The following is a 16,224-nucleotide window of genomic DNA, read 5'->3' on the forward strand; positions in this document are numbered from 1 at the left end:
AGTGGTAAGTGGGAGTGAGCCATTAATTAGATGGCACGTCTAACCGGTAAATGTCAATAAATAAGCTTCAGTATGTTTTGATGCGGATAGAATTTTTATTACATGCTTTGAGCTGCTGATGGGGAAAACAAGCTTGAGGGCAAATGTGAGCTAATTCAGACACCGCCTTTTAAAATCAATTACAGGTAACCCAGACTGATTAGACCTCTGCTCAGTTTGGACTGAGCTATTATAGGAGGTGAAAGAGTTCAACAAAATCCATTTACTAGTATATACATATACTACAAATGGTAAAGGGGTCATTTGTCAAACTAATGGGTGCAAGAAGAAGTTAGTAAGGGGGAGTCTGCAGATGCCTGAGAAGAGGACAGAAAAAGTGTGGGTGTGCCAAGTGAGATTTGATTACAGCGATGCATAAAATGCACAAGGACTTCTGCTTCTGTCTTTAATGTGGGTTAATACACTACTCACAATAAGTTAGGGATATTGTGAGAGACTCAGTGGATGTCATACATACGGTGTTTGTTTCACTTCAGAGATTTTTGGGATAGGGAGGCAATTGTATTGGGGTGATAGACACACCTCATTTTGTGTTTTCCACGTAATGGTCTCACTGTGTACAGTGTGCCTTACATATTGGGGCCAATACCAAAAAACACTAAAAGACAACCCTTTTCAATGTGGCATCAATTTCAACATTCTGTGGGTATAAAAAGCTGGTATTGTCACAGTAAGTCATTCCAAGTTCATCATTCAAACAGCCAAGAACACACGATGTCACTTAACGGACGAGCAGCGCCACCTGGCCATAGAGCGCCTTCGGGTCGGTGGCAGGCAGTTAGATGGTGCTCGTGAACTTGGTGTCTCAAAGTGTCATCAGCAGACTTGCATCAAGACACAGAACTACTGGCAGAGTTCGTGACAGACCCAGGAGTGGAGCCCCACGGGTGACAGACCGCAACGATGACCAGTACCTAAGGACCTATGCACTCAGACATCGTTATGCAACTGCCACACAGCTGCAGGCCTGTTTATGAGATGTGAGGGGTACTAGGGTTTCCAGACAAACCATTCGCAACCGACTCCACCGCTTTCGCTTGAATGCCAGACGACCGTTGCAGGTGACTCCACTGACACCAAGACACCGCCGTGAACGTTTGCAGTGGGCACAAGACCATGTGACCTGGACAATGCAGCAGTGGTCTACTGTCCTGTTCACTGATGAGTGTCGGGTCACCTTGCACAGAAATGATGGTCGTCAGCGTTGCTGGAGAGGGCAAGGTGAGCGATACGCCGAGGTCAACATGGTCCCCAGGGTTCGCTTTGGTGGAGAAGGTGCAACAGTCTGGGCAGGCATCACCAGTCAGTGCAAAACAGATTTAATTATTGTAGATGGCTCAGTCACTGCACGTTCTTACCTCAGAGACATCATAGAACCCATCATCATCCCCCAATTCCGCCAGCACACCTCCAACTTTCTGTGCATGGATGATAATGCTCCACCACATCGTGCCAGAATTGTCACAGCTCGACTTCAGGAAGTCGGAGTGCCTCATATGGTATGGCCAGCAATGTCCCCTGACCTGAACCCCATAGAGCACGTCTGGGACCAGCTGAAGCAGAGACTGGATGATCGTACCCCACCCCCACGTGACCTGGCAGAACTGCGTGTAGCACTTGTGGAAGAGTGGAACGCATTGCCTCAGAACAACATTATGAGGCTAGTGAGGAGCATGAGACGTCGCTGTCAAGCTGGTAAGCTGGTAAACACCCGTTACTGACATTGTCAATTTTTGTTATTTGGGGCTATCCTTGTTATTGTCTAAATTTTTGGGGTACTAAATATTAAACTAATGAAAATGGTGTTTCTTCTCATTCATTATTAGTAATATCAAAGGGAACTTTGACTTATTTCATTAAAATTCAGACCAAATAGGAAAAGCACTCATGTAAATAACAATATCCCTAACTTATTGTGAGTAGTGTATGTGGCAGGGTGCAGGGTGCAGGGTGCAGGGGCCTGCCCTGCCTGTATTGGCCGCCTGTGTTGACTCATGCACTGCAGCAGGAACCAGGCAGGCTGCCGCTCTCCTCCTCTCCTGTGGATGGCGCCCCTCCGATACAGGCTTGGACGATTTTGTGCAGTTTCGTGTGCAACAAAGTGCCGAGCTTGGCAGCTAGCGAGAAGAGAAAACCGATCCTTTAAGATTGTGTGTCTTTACTGCGTTTTAAACAGTTTTTCTTTGTATTTCAACGCTTTCGGCGACATATTGGACGTTTAATAGAACCGGGAAGTAACGCGAATCAGTCCTCAGACGGTGTTGGGACGCTTTGTGGAGGAGCAAGGTGCTTTTTTAAAAAAAAATACAGAGGCGGTTGTAACATTAGCGAGCTGGCGTAGAAAATAGAGAACCAGGACTACGCAGCGTGTCGGTCAGCCGGGGAGAGCCGGGAGGACCGCGGCACAGCCGCCGCCAGCGCCACGGGGAGTCGGGGCCCGAGAGGGAGCCTGCCAGGCCCTCGGCTTGATGCACCCTGCCTGCCTCGCCTTAGCCGCAGTCCGAGATGGGGGAGACCAAAATTATCTACCACCTCGACGACCAGGAGACGCCGTATCTGGTGAAACTGTCGGTGCCGGCGGACAAAGTCACTCTGGCAGACTTCAAAAATGTCCTCAAGAAACCAAATTACAAATTCTTCTTCAAATCTATGGACGATGATTTCGGGTAACTGCTAATGGGTTTATTGTGTTAAAGGTGGAATTGGCACAAACACCCGCGGGTTTTCACCGCGTTACTGCTCCTGTATTGACATTAACTTTGTCGCTATCTCGCCCAGCTGGCTTGTCAAAGTGTTTTAACGCTACCTGGCTGCCGATCATTAGCTAGCTGCTCGCTCCTTTGTTAGCTGCTAGCAGCGTTAGCAGGTCTGTTCAGCGTCCCGTCCCCGTTTGTTTACATTGCTTGTGTGGCCAGTGCCTTGACTTTGTCTGACCAAGTTTGGTGTTTGTCAGTTTGACGAACACAAGCTAAAGTCCTGAAGGGCATTTTATACTTATTGCCGGTAAAGTGGGAGCAGGGGTAGCTGACAACGCTGCTTAAAAAAAAAGAAAGAAAAAAGAAGCAGTTATTGACGTTTGTGGTGTCAGTTGGTGGCTAATGTGTGGTATGTTCCTGCTAGCTAACAGTGTCATAATGTAAACGGCCAGTCTCAGTCTCAGTCTCAGTCAGTGGGTCCAGCAGGCCCTGCTGTTGTTGTCTATTAGCCCGAGGAATGCAGAGTTGGACACAGGAATGCCCTGTTCATCACTCTGGCAGCTTTATGAGCATGTCCTTTTGTGTTAAAACACGGCTGGAAAGGTAGACGTTTTATGTTCCTCCAGACGGTGCCCTCTGCAAAGTTTAAAAAAAAAAAAAAAAGGGTGGGGGGAGAAATAAGCACTACTAACATTTGAGCCAGGTTTCCAAAGTTGTTTTTGGCTTAACTCAAACCAGGGTGTGGCAACAACTTCTTAACATTTACAAGTGGGAAAGGACATGTTTTGAAAGGACCCACAGCTACTCATGTTATAAAGAGCAACACTCTGTAAATAGACTATTTTACCTCAAGCTGTGGTGTAGATTGAGCAGATTGGGATCGAGACCGGTTTCAAATATTTACCTGGACTCCTAAAGAAAGTCTCAGTTAATCTTGATGTCACTATTAGTCTGAGGTTGGTTTGTCCTCTGGACTGTGAGGTGCCATCTGAAGTCTGAGTTAAAGAGCGATTGGCTGGAAAGGTTTCCTGCACAATACACACATTTGAATTAGTTTAGCATATAGACAGGACTGTGTTTGCACGAGAAAACTTTGTATTTTTCAGAGCCAAGAGCTTTCCTTTTTAGCAGCATTTGATTAGATATAATAGTCAAGCGTGCCGTCTTTTGACTGGTTCTCCATCCCTGTGCTGGTAGCTTCTCACATGCAGTGATGTCGGTTGCCATCTCCTTGGATTTTGCTGAATAGAGCTCATCGTTATTGAAAGATCTGACATATAAAGCCAGATTTCACTGTTTCCTAATCTATTTTCAGTTAGATTGTAGATGCACATTTTGTTGTATGTTGTTTGACAGCTACAAAGCATCAGAGAGTAGTTTTAGTAGCTTTGCAGAAAGGTTTTTGGGAATATTTTTTGATAGTTTACCAGCTGTTATTGCAAATCAGCACCAACATTTTCTATAGGCAGTCTTGTATATCTCTTGCTGGCAGTGTGTAACAATAGTGTAGTGAGTGCACTATTAAAACAGGATTGATTGTCCCAGTTGTCCATCCTGGGAGATGGAAGTATTGCCCACCTCCATTGCTTCTAAATGCAGCCTTGTGTTTTATTACCCTGAGAGTGCTTTTGTGTTGTTAAAGGTTTACTGAAACAGAGCTTTGTTCTCTTTACAGGGTGGTGAAGGAGGAAATATCTGACGACAATGCTAAGTTGCCCTGTTTTAATGGACGTGTGGTGTCTTGGGTAGGTTCAAAATACATCCTGGAGTAATTTTCTGGTTTGATTATTTTCTTCTTGTTGTGTGCTTGTCTGTGCTTCACTGTATTTGTGTGGTTAAGTGGCTGTGTGACTGCATGCGTTACATGTATAACAATGATTCCCATCTGTTGACCAGTGACCACAACCATACTCTGTCTCTAGGGAGAGGCTGTCTGCATCTGCGTGATAATACAATTATCACATAATGATCCCAAGAGCAACGCACATAGACACATGCAAACACCCAGCTCTTTCTCTATGCTCTTGTGTTATTAAGAAAAAGATGATTTTTAAGTAACTTCATACAAATCCTCACACATGCTAGCCACCACGTGCAACACATACATACATGTGCTTGCATGTAGTATCTCATTTAGTGGCTCTGAGCAAAAATTCTCCTGTCTGGGACATCTGGTGCTGGTGCACAGCCTCCCTTCCTCTTTTCTCAACATTGAGATTGAATTAACAGCAAGTGAAATCACAGGATGGGAGGAAAACAAAGAGCCTCACTGCATGTCATCTAACAAGAAGATTGAATCTCACAAGGTGGGGAGAATAAAGTTGAGAAAAAGAGGTGTTCTGTGTCTTGATGTGAAACACTGATGCACTCATTTAATTTAGCACCGTGTGGTTACACTTATAGGTTTATTTGTGAGTTATTACTGGATGTGTGTGTATATATAATCCAAGGTGCTTATAATGATGTGTCCCTCTGTTGTGGTAATTTTCATTAGACTATATGGAGGTTTGGTTGGCTGTGGTTCAAGGACAATTCCTCTCTTTATATATATATATATGTGTGTGTGTGTGTGTGTGTGTGTGTGTGTGTGGTTGAATGTTTGTTGTCTCTCGGGGGTTGTTGAAATGTTCCATGCACGATGAAACGTTATCTCTGTTACATTACGTCCATTTATTTGTCTCCTCCATTCATCTGTTGTTTCAATGACCTGATTGATTGTTCTCTGGGGTCCAAGGGCCTGGCTCGCTATCATCACACCACAACAGGCCAGCACCCCCAGTCTGGCCTGTTGTACTTTTACTGTCAGCTGACAAGCAGGTTTTGTCTATCATATTATTTTTTACACCTTATCTTAGCGAACCTCAGCTTTCCTGCTGTAAATAGTATACTCCCTGTAAAATGAAAATGAAATGGTACAAGCACAGTACACAGATACAAAATGTACAAAAAGGAAAACAAAATCAGTAGTAGGGCACTTGTTCATCACTCTTTAACCAGTCTACCTTTATTGAGTCTGTATAGTTGATTCAGTTTAATACCCTGTCTTAACTTACCTTAAACCCTCTGCGTCTGACTCATTAAAATTCCCCCCGCACTACACAAAACATTTAACCTTCTATTTTTTTAGTTAATGGGTGGTCCACCTTTTACTCCTTGTCAAACTCTTATGGCAGCCGCCACTTCTCCAGTTTGCTTTCATTCAGAGCCTCTCCCTCCCTGACTCTCCATGTATCTGCCTCACTAAACTTGAAATTTCACACTTTCATCAGAAATGTTTAGACACACAAGTGAAATGCAAAAAAATGTCAAACATGTCATGGCTTCGGCCTCTCAAAGGCGAGGAGTTCATTAAAGTCTCTCCTTCTGGTACAGGCTAGTAAATTGAGCATGTTTCTGCTTTGGACATTTGGATCAGCCCCAGTGTATGGTGCAGTTGAACAATATGGGCATGATAAACAATGTGCGATGACCTTGGTGGATGTCGTGATGCTAACATTAAATGTGACTGTATAAAGTGGAAATTAACTGTCTGTCCCTGCTGTGTTTATAGTCCGATTGATTCAGGTTGTGTGAATTGGAAATCTTGTTACATAACAGATCCAAAAAATAGTGGAAATGGTTCTGTCATGAATAGACCAGCTATGACATAAACATATGTAAATTCTAGCTTCTTAACCAACCATAGGCCGCTAATAGTGGAGGCTGTTTCACACAGATTTTCCCTTCAAATCATGCAAGTACATGGTTCATATCCAATATGGACAACATCCAAGATAAAAAAAAAAAAAAAAAAGGGATCATGTGGTAGCAGGACTGGAATTTGCTTGAAGTAAAAGGGATAAAAAACAATGGAAATTTAACAGCCCAATATTCTAATGTTCTTATTCACTAGACATATAATTTCCCCTGAAAACGCAGGCATGATCCATTTGATCTGCCTTTTTCCCACACTTTGGTAACTTAGGCAACATCGTCAGGTGTACAAATCACAAGTCTGAGCTTGTTCTCTTTTATTCGCAACTCTTTGAAGAGGTCTACTTGTTCAACAAGAAATTGGTAAAAGACAAATTTACATTTAATGAAACATAGTCTCTAAATGCTGGCAAGCCTTAAATAAAACAGGATACTCCATCCAGCTTTTGACTGTGGTGTATATTGTGAACGCAGTAGAGCTCTGACGTGGGTCTGCTGCCCACTTGTTCTGTGTCCTTTAGTGTATTCTTCCCTCTTGAGTGATTGTCTCGTCTCTCTGACTGACCTGGTTCTCTGTCTCTTGTCAGTTGGTCTCTGGAGACGGGGCCCACACAGATGCGGGCTCAGTGGCAGATAGTTTAGAGGCGGCGCCCCCTTTGGAGAGGACCGGGGGCATCGGAGACTCGAGACCACCTTCTTATCAGTCAGTATATTCAGAATTCCTTTAGTGTGTGAGTGAAAGCGAGAGATGCCATGCGTTCTTTGTGTTTGGCTCTGTGCTTGTGTCTTGAATGAGTCCTTCTGTGTTTCCTAATTACTGCAATAACTGAGGAAACGGTAAATTGGATGGTATGACACCTTGTGACTGCCCAGAAGAGAACAAAATCTACCTTTTTTTTCTTCTGCCTGTTTATCATTAGATTATCTTCATTCTGGAAATGAATCAGACATTTCAGTTAGTACAGCACTGCTCTCTCTTACTCATATTTCCTGTAGCCAGCCTTTCAGTTTTTCATTGTATTTGTTGAAAATTATAAAGTATAGCTGTTGCTAGTTTTCCCATCTGACTGTGTAGTGTGGTTCATCTGCAAGTGAAACAAAGTGTATCGAAGACAATGATAGTAATGGAAAAAATAAGTCAACCAATGCAATGATTCCTGACAAATATTCAACAACAGAGATCGATTTGATTATAAGCATTTAATATAAAGAGTTGTTTTAGTGGCTGTTAATTGAAAATAATTTGCCTTGATGATGATGCAGTGTAACTGTTTCTCTCTTTAACACTAACTCTGGCTTCTGTGCACCGTCTGTGTCTGAAGTGGGAAAGCAGCGAGCGGTCGGGACAGTTTGGACAATGACACAGAGACCGGCTCCATGGTGTCGCAAAGGAGGGAGAGAGAGAGGCCGAGGCGGAAACACACCAACGACCACGGTCAGAAAGTGTTTGCTACATGGACTTTTAGTTTTTCTCTCTGTGCTGTATGTATCAGTTTTATGTCCACCATTTTCACATCTCACCACTATCGTTTATCTTGTGGGTAAAAACAGAGTGATTTCCAAACAGTTCGCCTCAATGCTGAAGCTGAAAACTCTAGTTTAGGTCTCATCTACGAGGATTTAGTTTTCAAGGGATTCTATTCTATTATTTTTAAAATATTTTCCCCCTGTGTATGTATGTGTCATCCTGATCATAATTCTGTCCCGCTACAGGCGGAAGGCAGAACGGCTTCTCATCCCGAGGAATGGGACGCGGGGGCGCTGAGTACGACAGCTGCTCGTCCTTCATGAGCAGCGAACTGGAGTCTACTTCCTGCTTTGATTCAGAGGATGATGACGCAACCAGCAGGTCAGATGTTCTGTGTAGCTGTTCATGCTGTTGTTCGTAAGTGCTGTTCACAATGAGAACAGGCATTTGGCTCGAGGAATGCATCTGGAATTGCAGTTGATGGGTGTTGGCAAAGATTAGTACAGTCTAATTGTCTGGCGGTTTTTGTGGTTACCCCCCGGGATCTCCTCCAGGAGTTGTAGAAATAAATGCAGCCCACTTTAGAGACTCTGCTGTTCTCAGTCTTCAGGCATCTCAGGATGTTTTTTCCTGTTAACACAGCTCTAATAGATTTGGATAAACGCTTAATTAGTGGCTGAGTTTCTCCACACCACATTAAGAAATGGAGTTTGCCACAACAAAATGTCTGGATGTTGATGCTGATGATTTGTCAGTCAGATCTTAAATTCTAAAGAGATGCTGTTTAAGAAACAGTTAAAGCTGGTCCCGACTCTTAGCAGGCACTATTTTCATTATGGAGACAGTGTTAAATGATCTTGTAGAAATAAATATTCAGTTATTAGCTCATATATTGCAGTCTTTTCACATGTGTGTATTGTTCCTAATAAGATATGATTTTCTCCTTTTCTTGTATTCAGATTTAGCAGCTCCACTGAGCAGAGCTCCTCTCGTCTAATGAGACGACACCGCCGTCGCAGACGGAAACCCAAGGCCTCCAATATGGACAGGGTGCGACCACACACACACTTTGGGCGTACCGGGCTGCAAATAAGCCGCAAATAAATATAAGACGTCTTTATTGGAATTGTGTTCCAATTTGTCTCATATGTCTTTTCTTTCCTCCCAATTGTCACCATTCCTCCCTCCAGTCTTCATCATTCAGCAGCATCACAGACTCCACCATGTCTCTGAACATCATCACTGTCACTCTCAACATGGGTAAGTGACTACAGCTTATCGATACAGCTACACACATGATGCAGTAATGGTATAAACAGTTGGTCTGTTCCATGTTGATGCAGGTTGTGATCATCTTTTCATCGTCTTTATTTTCATCACTGCTGCCTCACGTCACTCTTGGATACACACTGTCTGTTCCTCTCCTCTTCACAGAGAAGTACAACTTCTTGGGCATCAGTATCGTGGGTCAGAGTAATGAGAGGGGTGATGGAGGAATCTACATCGGCTCCATCATGAAGGGAGGAGCTGTGGCTGCAGATGGACGCATAGAGCCTGGGGACATGCTATTGCAGGTGTGTGTCTATGTGTGTGTGTAAGACAGACAGAGAGAGAGACAGACGGACAGGCACACACACACACACACACACACACACACACAGGATGAAAAAAATGTCTGTGCATACCTGGGACTTGGACCAGGAAAGGAAGTGTGTGTGTGTGTGTGTGTGTGTCAGTTGGTGGATGGTGTGTTTGCGTTCAGTGTCTGCAGTGAAGTGGAAGGACTTAGTAATGTGAGACCAATCAAAAGTTTTCTATTCAGATGGCCATTTGTAAAGGATAAAAAACATATTTCTGTGATCAGTGAACAAGAGATTAACATTACAAACTATTTTGTAATCTATTCGTCTTTTCCCTTTATTCTCTTTCCCACCATTATCTCCGTTAACTCAATCACATTATAATATATGTGTAAGTGTCACATGGTTTGTGTCACTCAGCTGTTTTTATGGCTTAAATCCACTTCCAAATTTTAATATGGCACGCCATGACGAGCACTGCCAGTCCAACTAATGGCTTTGTGCAGTGGGATTTATTAGAATAACGGTGACTCTGAGAAAGTTTTATACCTCGTTATATGGGAATATAGCGGTTTAGTGTTCCTGGCATCTTTACCTGCCAGCACAGCAGTGAGCGCAATATGGAAGTAGGAAATAGGGATCCTGTGGCCCATTGCTTGTTGCCATAATAAATCGTATTTTTGCACCAATTGTTTCCTTCTTTAATTTTTATCCCCGTAGGTGAATGACATAAACTTTGAGAACATGAGCAACGATGATGCAGTTCGAGTACTAAGGGACATAGTGCACAAGCCAGGGTAAGCAGCAAACATTAATACATACGAGCACATTTTTAACAGCAATAAATAGAAATAGTCCTCCAAGAAAACAGGTGCAAAACAAGGACATAGATGAATTCTTGTAATGTTGAAGCTGAGACTTTTTTTTGTCTGTTTATTATTAGCCCCATTACTCTGACTGTGGCCAAGTGCTGGGACCCAAACCCCCGGAGCTGCTTTGCTCTGCCCAGAAGTGAGTGATTGTCTCCCTTTTCTTTTTAATTCCAACAAAATAAATACCTACAAATCCATGTATTTCCTTAGCTTGGGTAAGATCACCGACTCTTAAATGCATTCCCTACATCTTACTCTACAGGTGAGCCAATCCGGCCCATTGACCCAGCTGCGTGGGTGTCCCACACGGCCGCTATGACGGGGGTGTACCCCGCGTATGGCATGAGCCCCTCCATGAGCACAGTCACCTCCACTAGCTCCTCCATCAGCAGCTCTATCCCTGAGACTGAACGTGAGTCACATCGCCCCCCTGCAGCTGCCTGTCATAGCTTAGTCATCAGGGCTCATTTATTCAAAACAGCTTGCATCCGACCTTAACTCTCAGCGACGGTTTCCCATTCACTTTCCTTTTGTCTCTACTTAGAACATGTGCTTGCTTTCTTCCTTTTGAATTTGCAATATACATTATTGTTTTACTTTATTTTTATTTTTTAATTTTTATCAGTTTTATGGTGTATATACTATGTTTTCTGTTGGCTGTTGTCAAAGCACTTAATAGATACATTTAATCGTTCACATTCCTGTTATATGAGGCATAAAGACCTTTGGGGATTTCACTTTTTTAAAATTCAGCTCTCATTTGGAGCCCCCAGAATCCAACCTCCTAAAACTGCAGTAATATCAGTATCCTCTCTAGACATGTTAGTAAATCTCAGTGTGAAGTGCGGCCCTGCCCTCTCACTGCATTCCTGCGAATACTCTCTGTTCCAGCTTTCACTGTGTTCAGCCTCACAGCTTCCATCTGCTCAATAACTCTTGTCAAAACTAAGCCATAACTCACAACTTTCATCTTCCCTGTAATCTTTGGAAGGACAGTGGTGTTTTTTTTTCTTTGTCTCGGGAGAAAAATCGTTCTTCCCTCAACACATTTTCTTGACTAAATTGATATTATTCACGTTTTTGGGGATTTTCCCTCTCTGACAGATCATAAATTTCACATGATCATATGTTTTAACAGCCTATAAAAAAAATCTACACCATTTAAACACTGTTGCGGAATACTGTTGAGTTGCACCTTGCATTTCTGACTATAATTTATGGTTTAATGGGGCATTTTTCACATATTTTCAATAACTGGTCAACTGTGTTGTTGCCATGAGGTATTTTAAGACTAGTGTTTAAAGACTTGTGTCTGCAATCTAAAATATCAGTGTTAGATTTCAGAGGGTGCATTAAAATGAGTGAAACTGGCTTCTTTCAGTACTCATTATTTTGCACCAGTATTCAACAGTCATACAGCGTGTCCCCAGATGATAACAGTACATAGTGCAGTGCAGCCTGGTAAAAGGTTGAGTTTTGCATAAAGGGTGTGACTATTGCACTGACAACAGCTAGCACTGCTCTAAAACATCAAAGGCAAGTCAGGCTTATGTGATTATTTTTAACCATTATTAAAAATTGAATATGTATGGAATGTAAATCTGTCGGATGTGGATGTCTCAAGGCTTTCTGGTTAAGCGGGAAGTGGGAACACCAAAAGTCTTATCTTGGAATCCAATGAACCATGTTAAGATAAAATAAATATGCGTAATAATATTATAGTGTTCTCGCAAGGACATTTAATTCATGATGATTAGACTTTTGTTGGGGTTTTTTAAGACCAGCTCAGTTGTAGTCCAATTCAAACAACGACCCAGTCTGATTCACGGTCGCAGGAACAGTCCAGACCACAGGAAACCAAATATTATCTGAGGCAAATTCCAAAACATTTTTGCAGTTGTCGAGATCATAACTCACTCACTAACAACACTCAGCTGTGTTTTCATTCAGTTTATGAGAAACAAAAATGTCTTTTGTCTTAACAGTTTCAGTGGTATTAAACAGAAACTGATTTGAGACCCAAGCTATTGAAACTCTCACAGTTGAACGTGGATCTGCTTGTGTTTCCTCTGATCTCTCCCAGGATTCGATGACTTCCACCTCTCCATCCACAGCGACATGGCAACAGTCGCTAAGGCCATGGCCTGCCCAGAGTCAGGTCTTGAGGTGCGAGACAGGATGTGGCTCAAGATAACCATCGCTAACGCCTTTATCGGTACGTCTAATCAAAGCAGCAGGCATGGCCCAGCATTTATTTCCTTCATCAGTACGCACGGCCGTCTCTATTCTTTATTAGCTCAGTTCAGTTTGTGGACTCCCGCCAGTGTTTCAGTGATGTGGCTGAAATGAAACCTTAAAGTCTCTTGTATCAAGTCAGAAATTTAATTATTTGGTTGAATAAAATTTAAATAAATACCAATTTTCATAAAGAGAAATGAACAATAATCATCCCAATAATATATTGATATAGTTTTTTTTCTCTGCTTCATTCAGCAGTAAATATTTGTGTTTGTTGCTGACCAAAACAGTTCTCTAAACATTAAAATCAGCTGTGGGCAGATAAATATCACATAAATATGAATGATTGAAATCATCATCTTCAATATTTATTTTAGCCACAGCATGTGATGAACAAAACTGTAAAATTCACCAATACCTAAAGTGTGTGTGTGTGTTTGTGTCCTCAGGCTCTGATGTGGTGGACTGGCTCTTCCATCATGTGGAAGGGTTCTCAGATCGCAGAGAAGCCCGTAAATACGCCAGCAACCTGCTGAAGGCCGGCTACATCCGACACACTGTCAACAAGATCACCTTCTCTGAGCAGTGTTACTACATCTTTGGAGACCTCTGTGGCAGTAAGTGTCAGCAATAAAAGCAAGTCTTCCCAAACTGTTTCAGTTGTGTCTGAGCTCCCTGCGATATCAACACACTCCTCTGAAAAAGAGAGTAAAGCACGACAAGCTTTACACATCCACTTTTACAAGTGGGATATTATTTTGGGTCTCTGAATAATTTTTATTCTTCCATCTCCCTCAGATATGACCCACCTGTCTCTCCATGACCATGATGGTTCCAGTGGCGGTGCCTCCGATCAGGACACTCTCCCCCCTCTGCCCCATCCCGGGTCAGCCCCCTGGCCCATGGCCCTGCCCTACCAGTTCCCCATTCCACACCCGTATGACCTGCCACAGCCCTTCCACGGTGGACCAGGCGCTGGCAGCGCAGGAAGCCAGCACAGTGGTGAGTGCAGCATGAACAGCACTGCATGTTTTAAAGAACAATCGTTAGGGTGCTGAATGAATGCCTTATGAATTAATTATATATTCCATCACTCTTGAGTATCAAACACTAACCCCTGTCTGTGTAAAGTTTGTAGTTTGCTCCCTCACAGAGAACAGCAGCAATCATGATCTTAAGTTTATGTCAGTAACAACAGATTTTGATGATGAGACGTCAAAATGTCAGTAGAAACCTGTTGTTGTTGGCTGTTCCTTTTTCCATTATCCACCCGCAAACACTCATATTTTCCTAAAGATAACAGGAGGGCAGCTCAGAAACAGTAGAAAGCTGTTACAGTCATTATAACTGACATTTATTGTGAAGGAGCGAACATCAACATACATTTGATTTTCTATACAGTTGTAGAGCATGTTTAAATTGGTTTACTTCAAAGACCTGAAGTAAAGAGTCTAGCTCTTTCTACAGTGAAAAATATTCCCCCCAAAGCTGCTTTATTTACACGTTTTGTGTATTTAACATGTAGAAATAGAAAACCAGACGTTGTGGTTTTAGGAGCAGTTTGCTTACGCAATGGAGATATTTACTAACCAACAGCTGGGCCCACTGTTGGCACAAAACATCTGAGACGTCCTGTCCTCATTTTGTCGGTGCACACTACCACTGAATATATTGCTGAATAGTTAACCAGGTTACAAGAAAGAACATGAGTATAGAGATATTATAAATTGCATTTCATTGCTTTTTATTTAAGCTCCCTCTAGCCGCCTATCAAAGAGATGCACAAATATGAAAAAAAAAATGTTTTCATCTGTCAGCAAAGGAAATCTTCTCAAAATGTTCCTTAAAGCGAAGGAACTCTTATGGTTTTAGATTCATTAGTCTGAAGAACTTGGCTCTAAAGCAAGCAGACTGTCTTTGTGGTTATAAGATGAAAACATGCAATTGCCTTCAGTAATGGCTGAGCAGTTTGGCCTGTGAGAGGCTGTGAATGCTCACTGACCATGTCTGCATTAGTCATGCAGCTCTCCTCAGAGTCTCCCACAAACTGGGTCAGTACTGCCTGCGTCACTTCACAGGCACCCAGATAGGAGAGAGTGGCTAATGTAGGCCACTCACATTTAATTAAATCTGAGGGGGAATGTTTGCATATCACACTTCAATAATAAACATTGTCTCTTCTGCTCTGTCCACAGGAAGCAGTGGTTCTAACTGCAGTAAGAATGAAGGTCGGAAATCCGGTGGCAGCGGCAGTGAAACTGAGATCAGGAGCCTCCGAGCTCCAAGCGAGCGCTCAGTGGCTCCCCCTAGTGAGCGAAGCGTCCGTAGCTCCATCAGCCACCGCAGTGCCAACTCCCACTCAATAGCCTATGGTCCTGGCCTTGTGTATGGCCCCCCTGGCCTGCCCCCCCAGCCCCCACATCTGTCTACATCTGCACCTGGCGCCCCACCAGGCAGAGAGCTCGCCGCTGTGCCCCCCGAGCTCACTGCCTCGCGCCAATCCCTGCGCTTGGCGGTGGGCAATGCCGGAGAGTTCTTTGTTGATGTCATGTAACGCAGGCTGTCGGCCAGTCACAAAGTAGCAGGTTGGGCTTTCTCGTGTCATTATAAGGCTGAGAAGGACAGCGCGACAGGACGGGGGGGGGGGAAGATTGCAAAAGCTGTGTTGATTCCACTGTCCTAGAGGCAGAAATGGACCCAACCGTGTTGTGTACGCTGAGAGAAAATGCTCTCCCTCTATTGTGCTTTTCTTCCTAGTAATAGTGGCCATACTTTCTTCAGTGAAGAAACCCCCTCGCTCAAGATGGAACCAAAGCGCCTCTCTCAGTTTCCACGCCTCAGTGGGGAAGAGTTAGCGTGAGGACAAAGAGCTGGGGAGGGTGGGAGGGAGGGAGGGAGGCAGTGGAAACGGACAGCTGGGGATGATGACTCAGCGCCTTTCTACTTGGATGTTTTTCATTTGTTCTTCTCTTCACTCTTCCCTCCTCTCTGCCTTCCTTATCTAACTTTCTCTGTCCTCCCCCACCCCTGTCCGTGTTAAAACAGAGAGAAAGAAGCCTCTTTCCTCCTCCTGTTCTTTCCCTGACCTCTACCAAGAAAGAAACCCCTCAAAGAGAAAGCTGAAATGAACACTAACTGTTAACCTTATTCAGACTTTTTAAATGTTTGCCTGTCTCATGAGAGAAAGAAATGGAAAAATGTGTATGTAGTGCAAGAGAACCGCAGTCCCTCTTACTGTAAGAATGCATTTGTTTTATTATATACGTAGTTGGTCACAACTAGTTTCATTTTTCAACACTAAACATGAGCATCAAGCTTCAAGAGTCATTTTTACACTACACAACTGCATTTTCATTTGTTAACCAGAGCATTTTCAGACTCTGTGTTGTGATAATGTATAGTGGAAAAAAAATTTCTTACCATGTCTTTCACACTACTCTTTTATCAAGGAAAAATGTGTTTTTATTTATAAATATAGTTTTATGACTTAACTTGCTGCTTTGTGTTTATTTGAGAGTGTGTGTTGTTTTGTTATTTTAATGGTACCTGAGGTCATATTTGCATTTAAAGGCAGTCGGTTTCCGACTATCCAAGATCAGGAATGTGAAGGTTAGGAA

General features: G+C 43.1%; 1 protein-coding gene across 1 annotated transcript; it reads left to right on the top strand.

Moving 5' to 3' along the window:
• The first annotated feature begins 2,157 nt into the window (after positions 1-2,157).
• Positions 2,158-15,478, top strand: LOC139214244 (segment polarity protein dishevelled homolog DVL-3-like). Its single transcript, XM_070845046.1, has 15 exons — positions 2,158-2,726; positions 4,432-4,501; positions 7,037-7,152; positions 7,772-7,884; positions 8,163-8,298; positions 8,877-8,967; positions 9,108-9,177; positions 9,352-9,491; positions 10,218-10,294; positions 10,441-10,508; positions 10,632-10,781; positions 12,453-12,584; positions 13,057-13,224; positions 13,406-13,609; positions 14,803-15,478. Exons 1-15 carry the CDS (start codon positions 2,566-2,568, stop codon positions 15,159-15,161), a joined length of 2,055 nt encoding a protein of 684 aa, XP_070701147.1. The 5' UTR covers positions 2,158-2,565; the 3' UTR covers positions 15,162-15,478.
• The last annotated feature ends 746 nt before the right edge of the window (positions 15,479-16,224 follow it).

Source organism: Pempheris klunzingeri, chromosome 15 (genome assembly GCF_042242105.1).
Source record: "Pempheris klunzingeri isolate RE-2024b chromosome 15, fPemKlu1.hap1, whole genome shotgun sequence".
In the NCBI taxonomy this organism is placed as follows: domain Eukaryota; kingdom Metazoa; phylum Chordata; class Actinopteri; order Acropomatiformes; family Pempheridae; genus Pempheris; species Pempheris klunzingeri.

Coding starts and splice junctions, on each gene's coding strand:
- LOC139214244 (XM_070845046.1), top strand. CDS start 2,566: ATGGGGGAGACCAAAATTATCTACCACCTCGACGACCAGGAGACGCCG. Junction 8,968..9,107: donor AGGCCTCCAATATGGACAGG/GTGCGACCACAC, acceptor TCCTCCCTCCAG/TCTTCATCATTCAGCAGCAT. Junction 10,509..10,631: donor CTGCTTTGCTCTGCCCAGAA/GTGAGTGATTGT, acceptor CTTACTCTACAG/GTGAGCCAATCCGGCCCATT.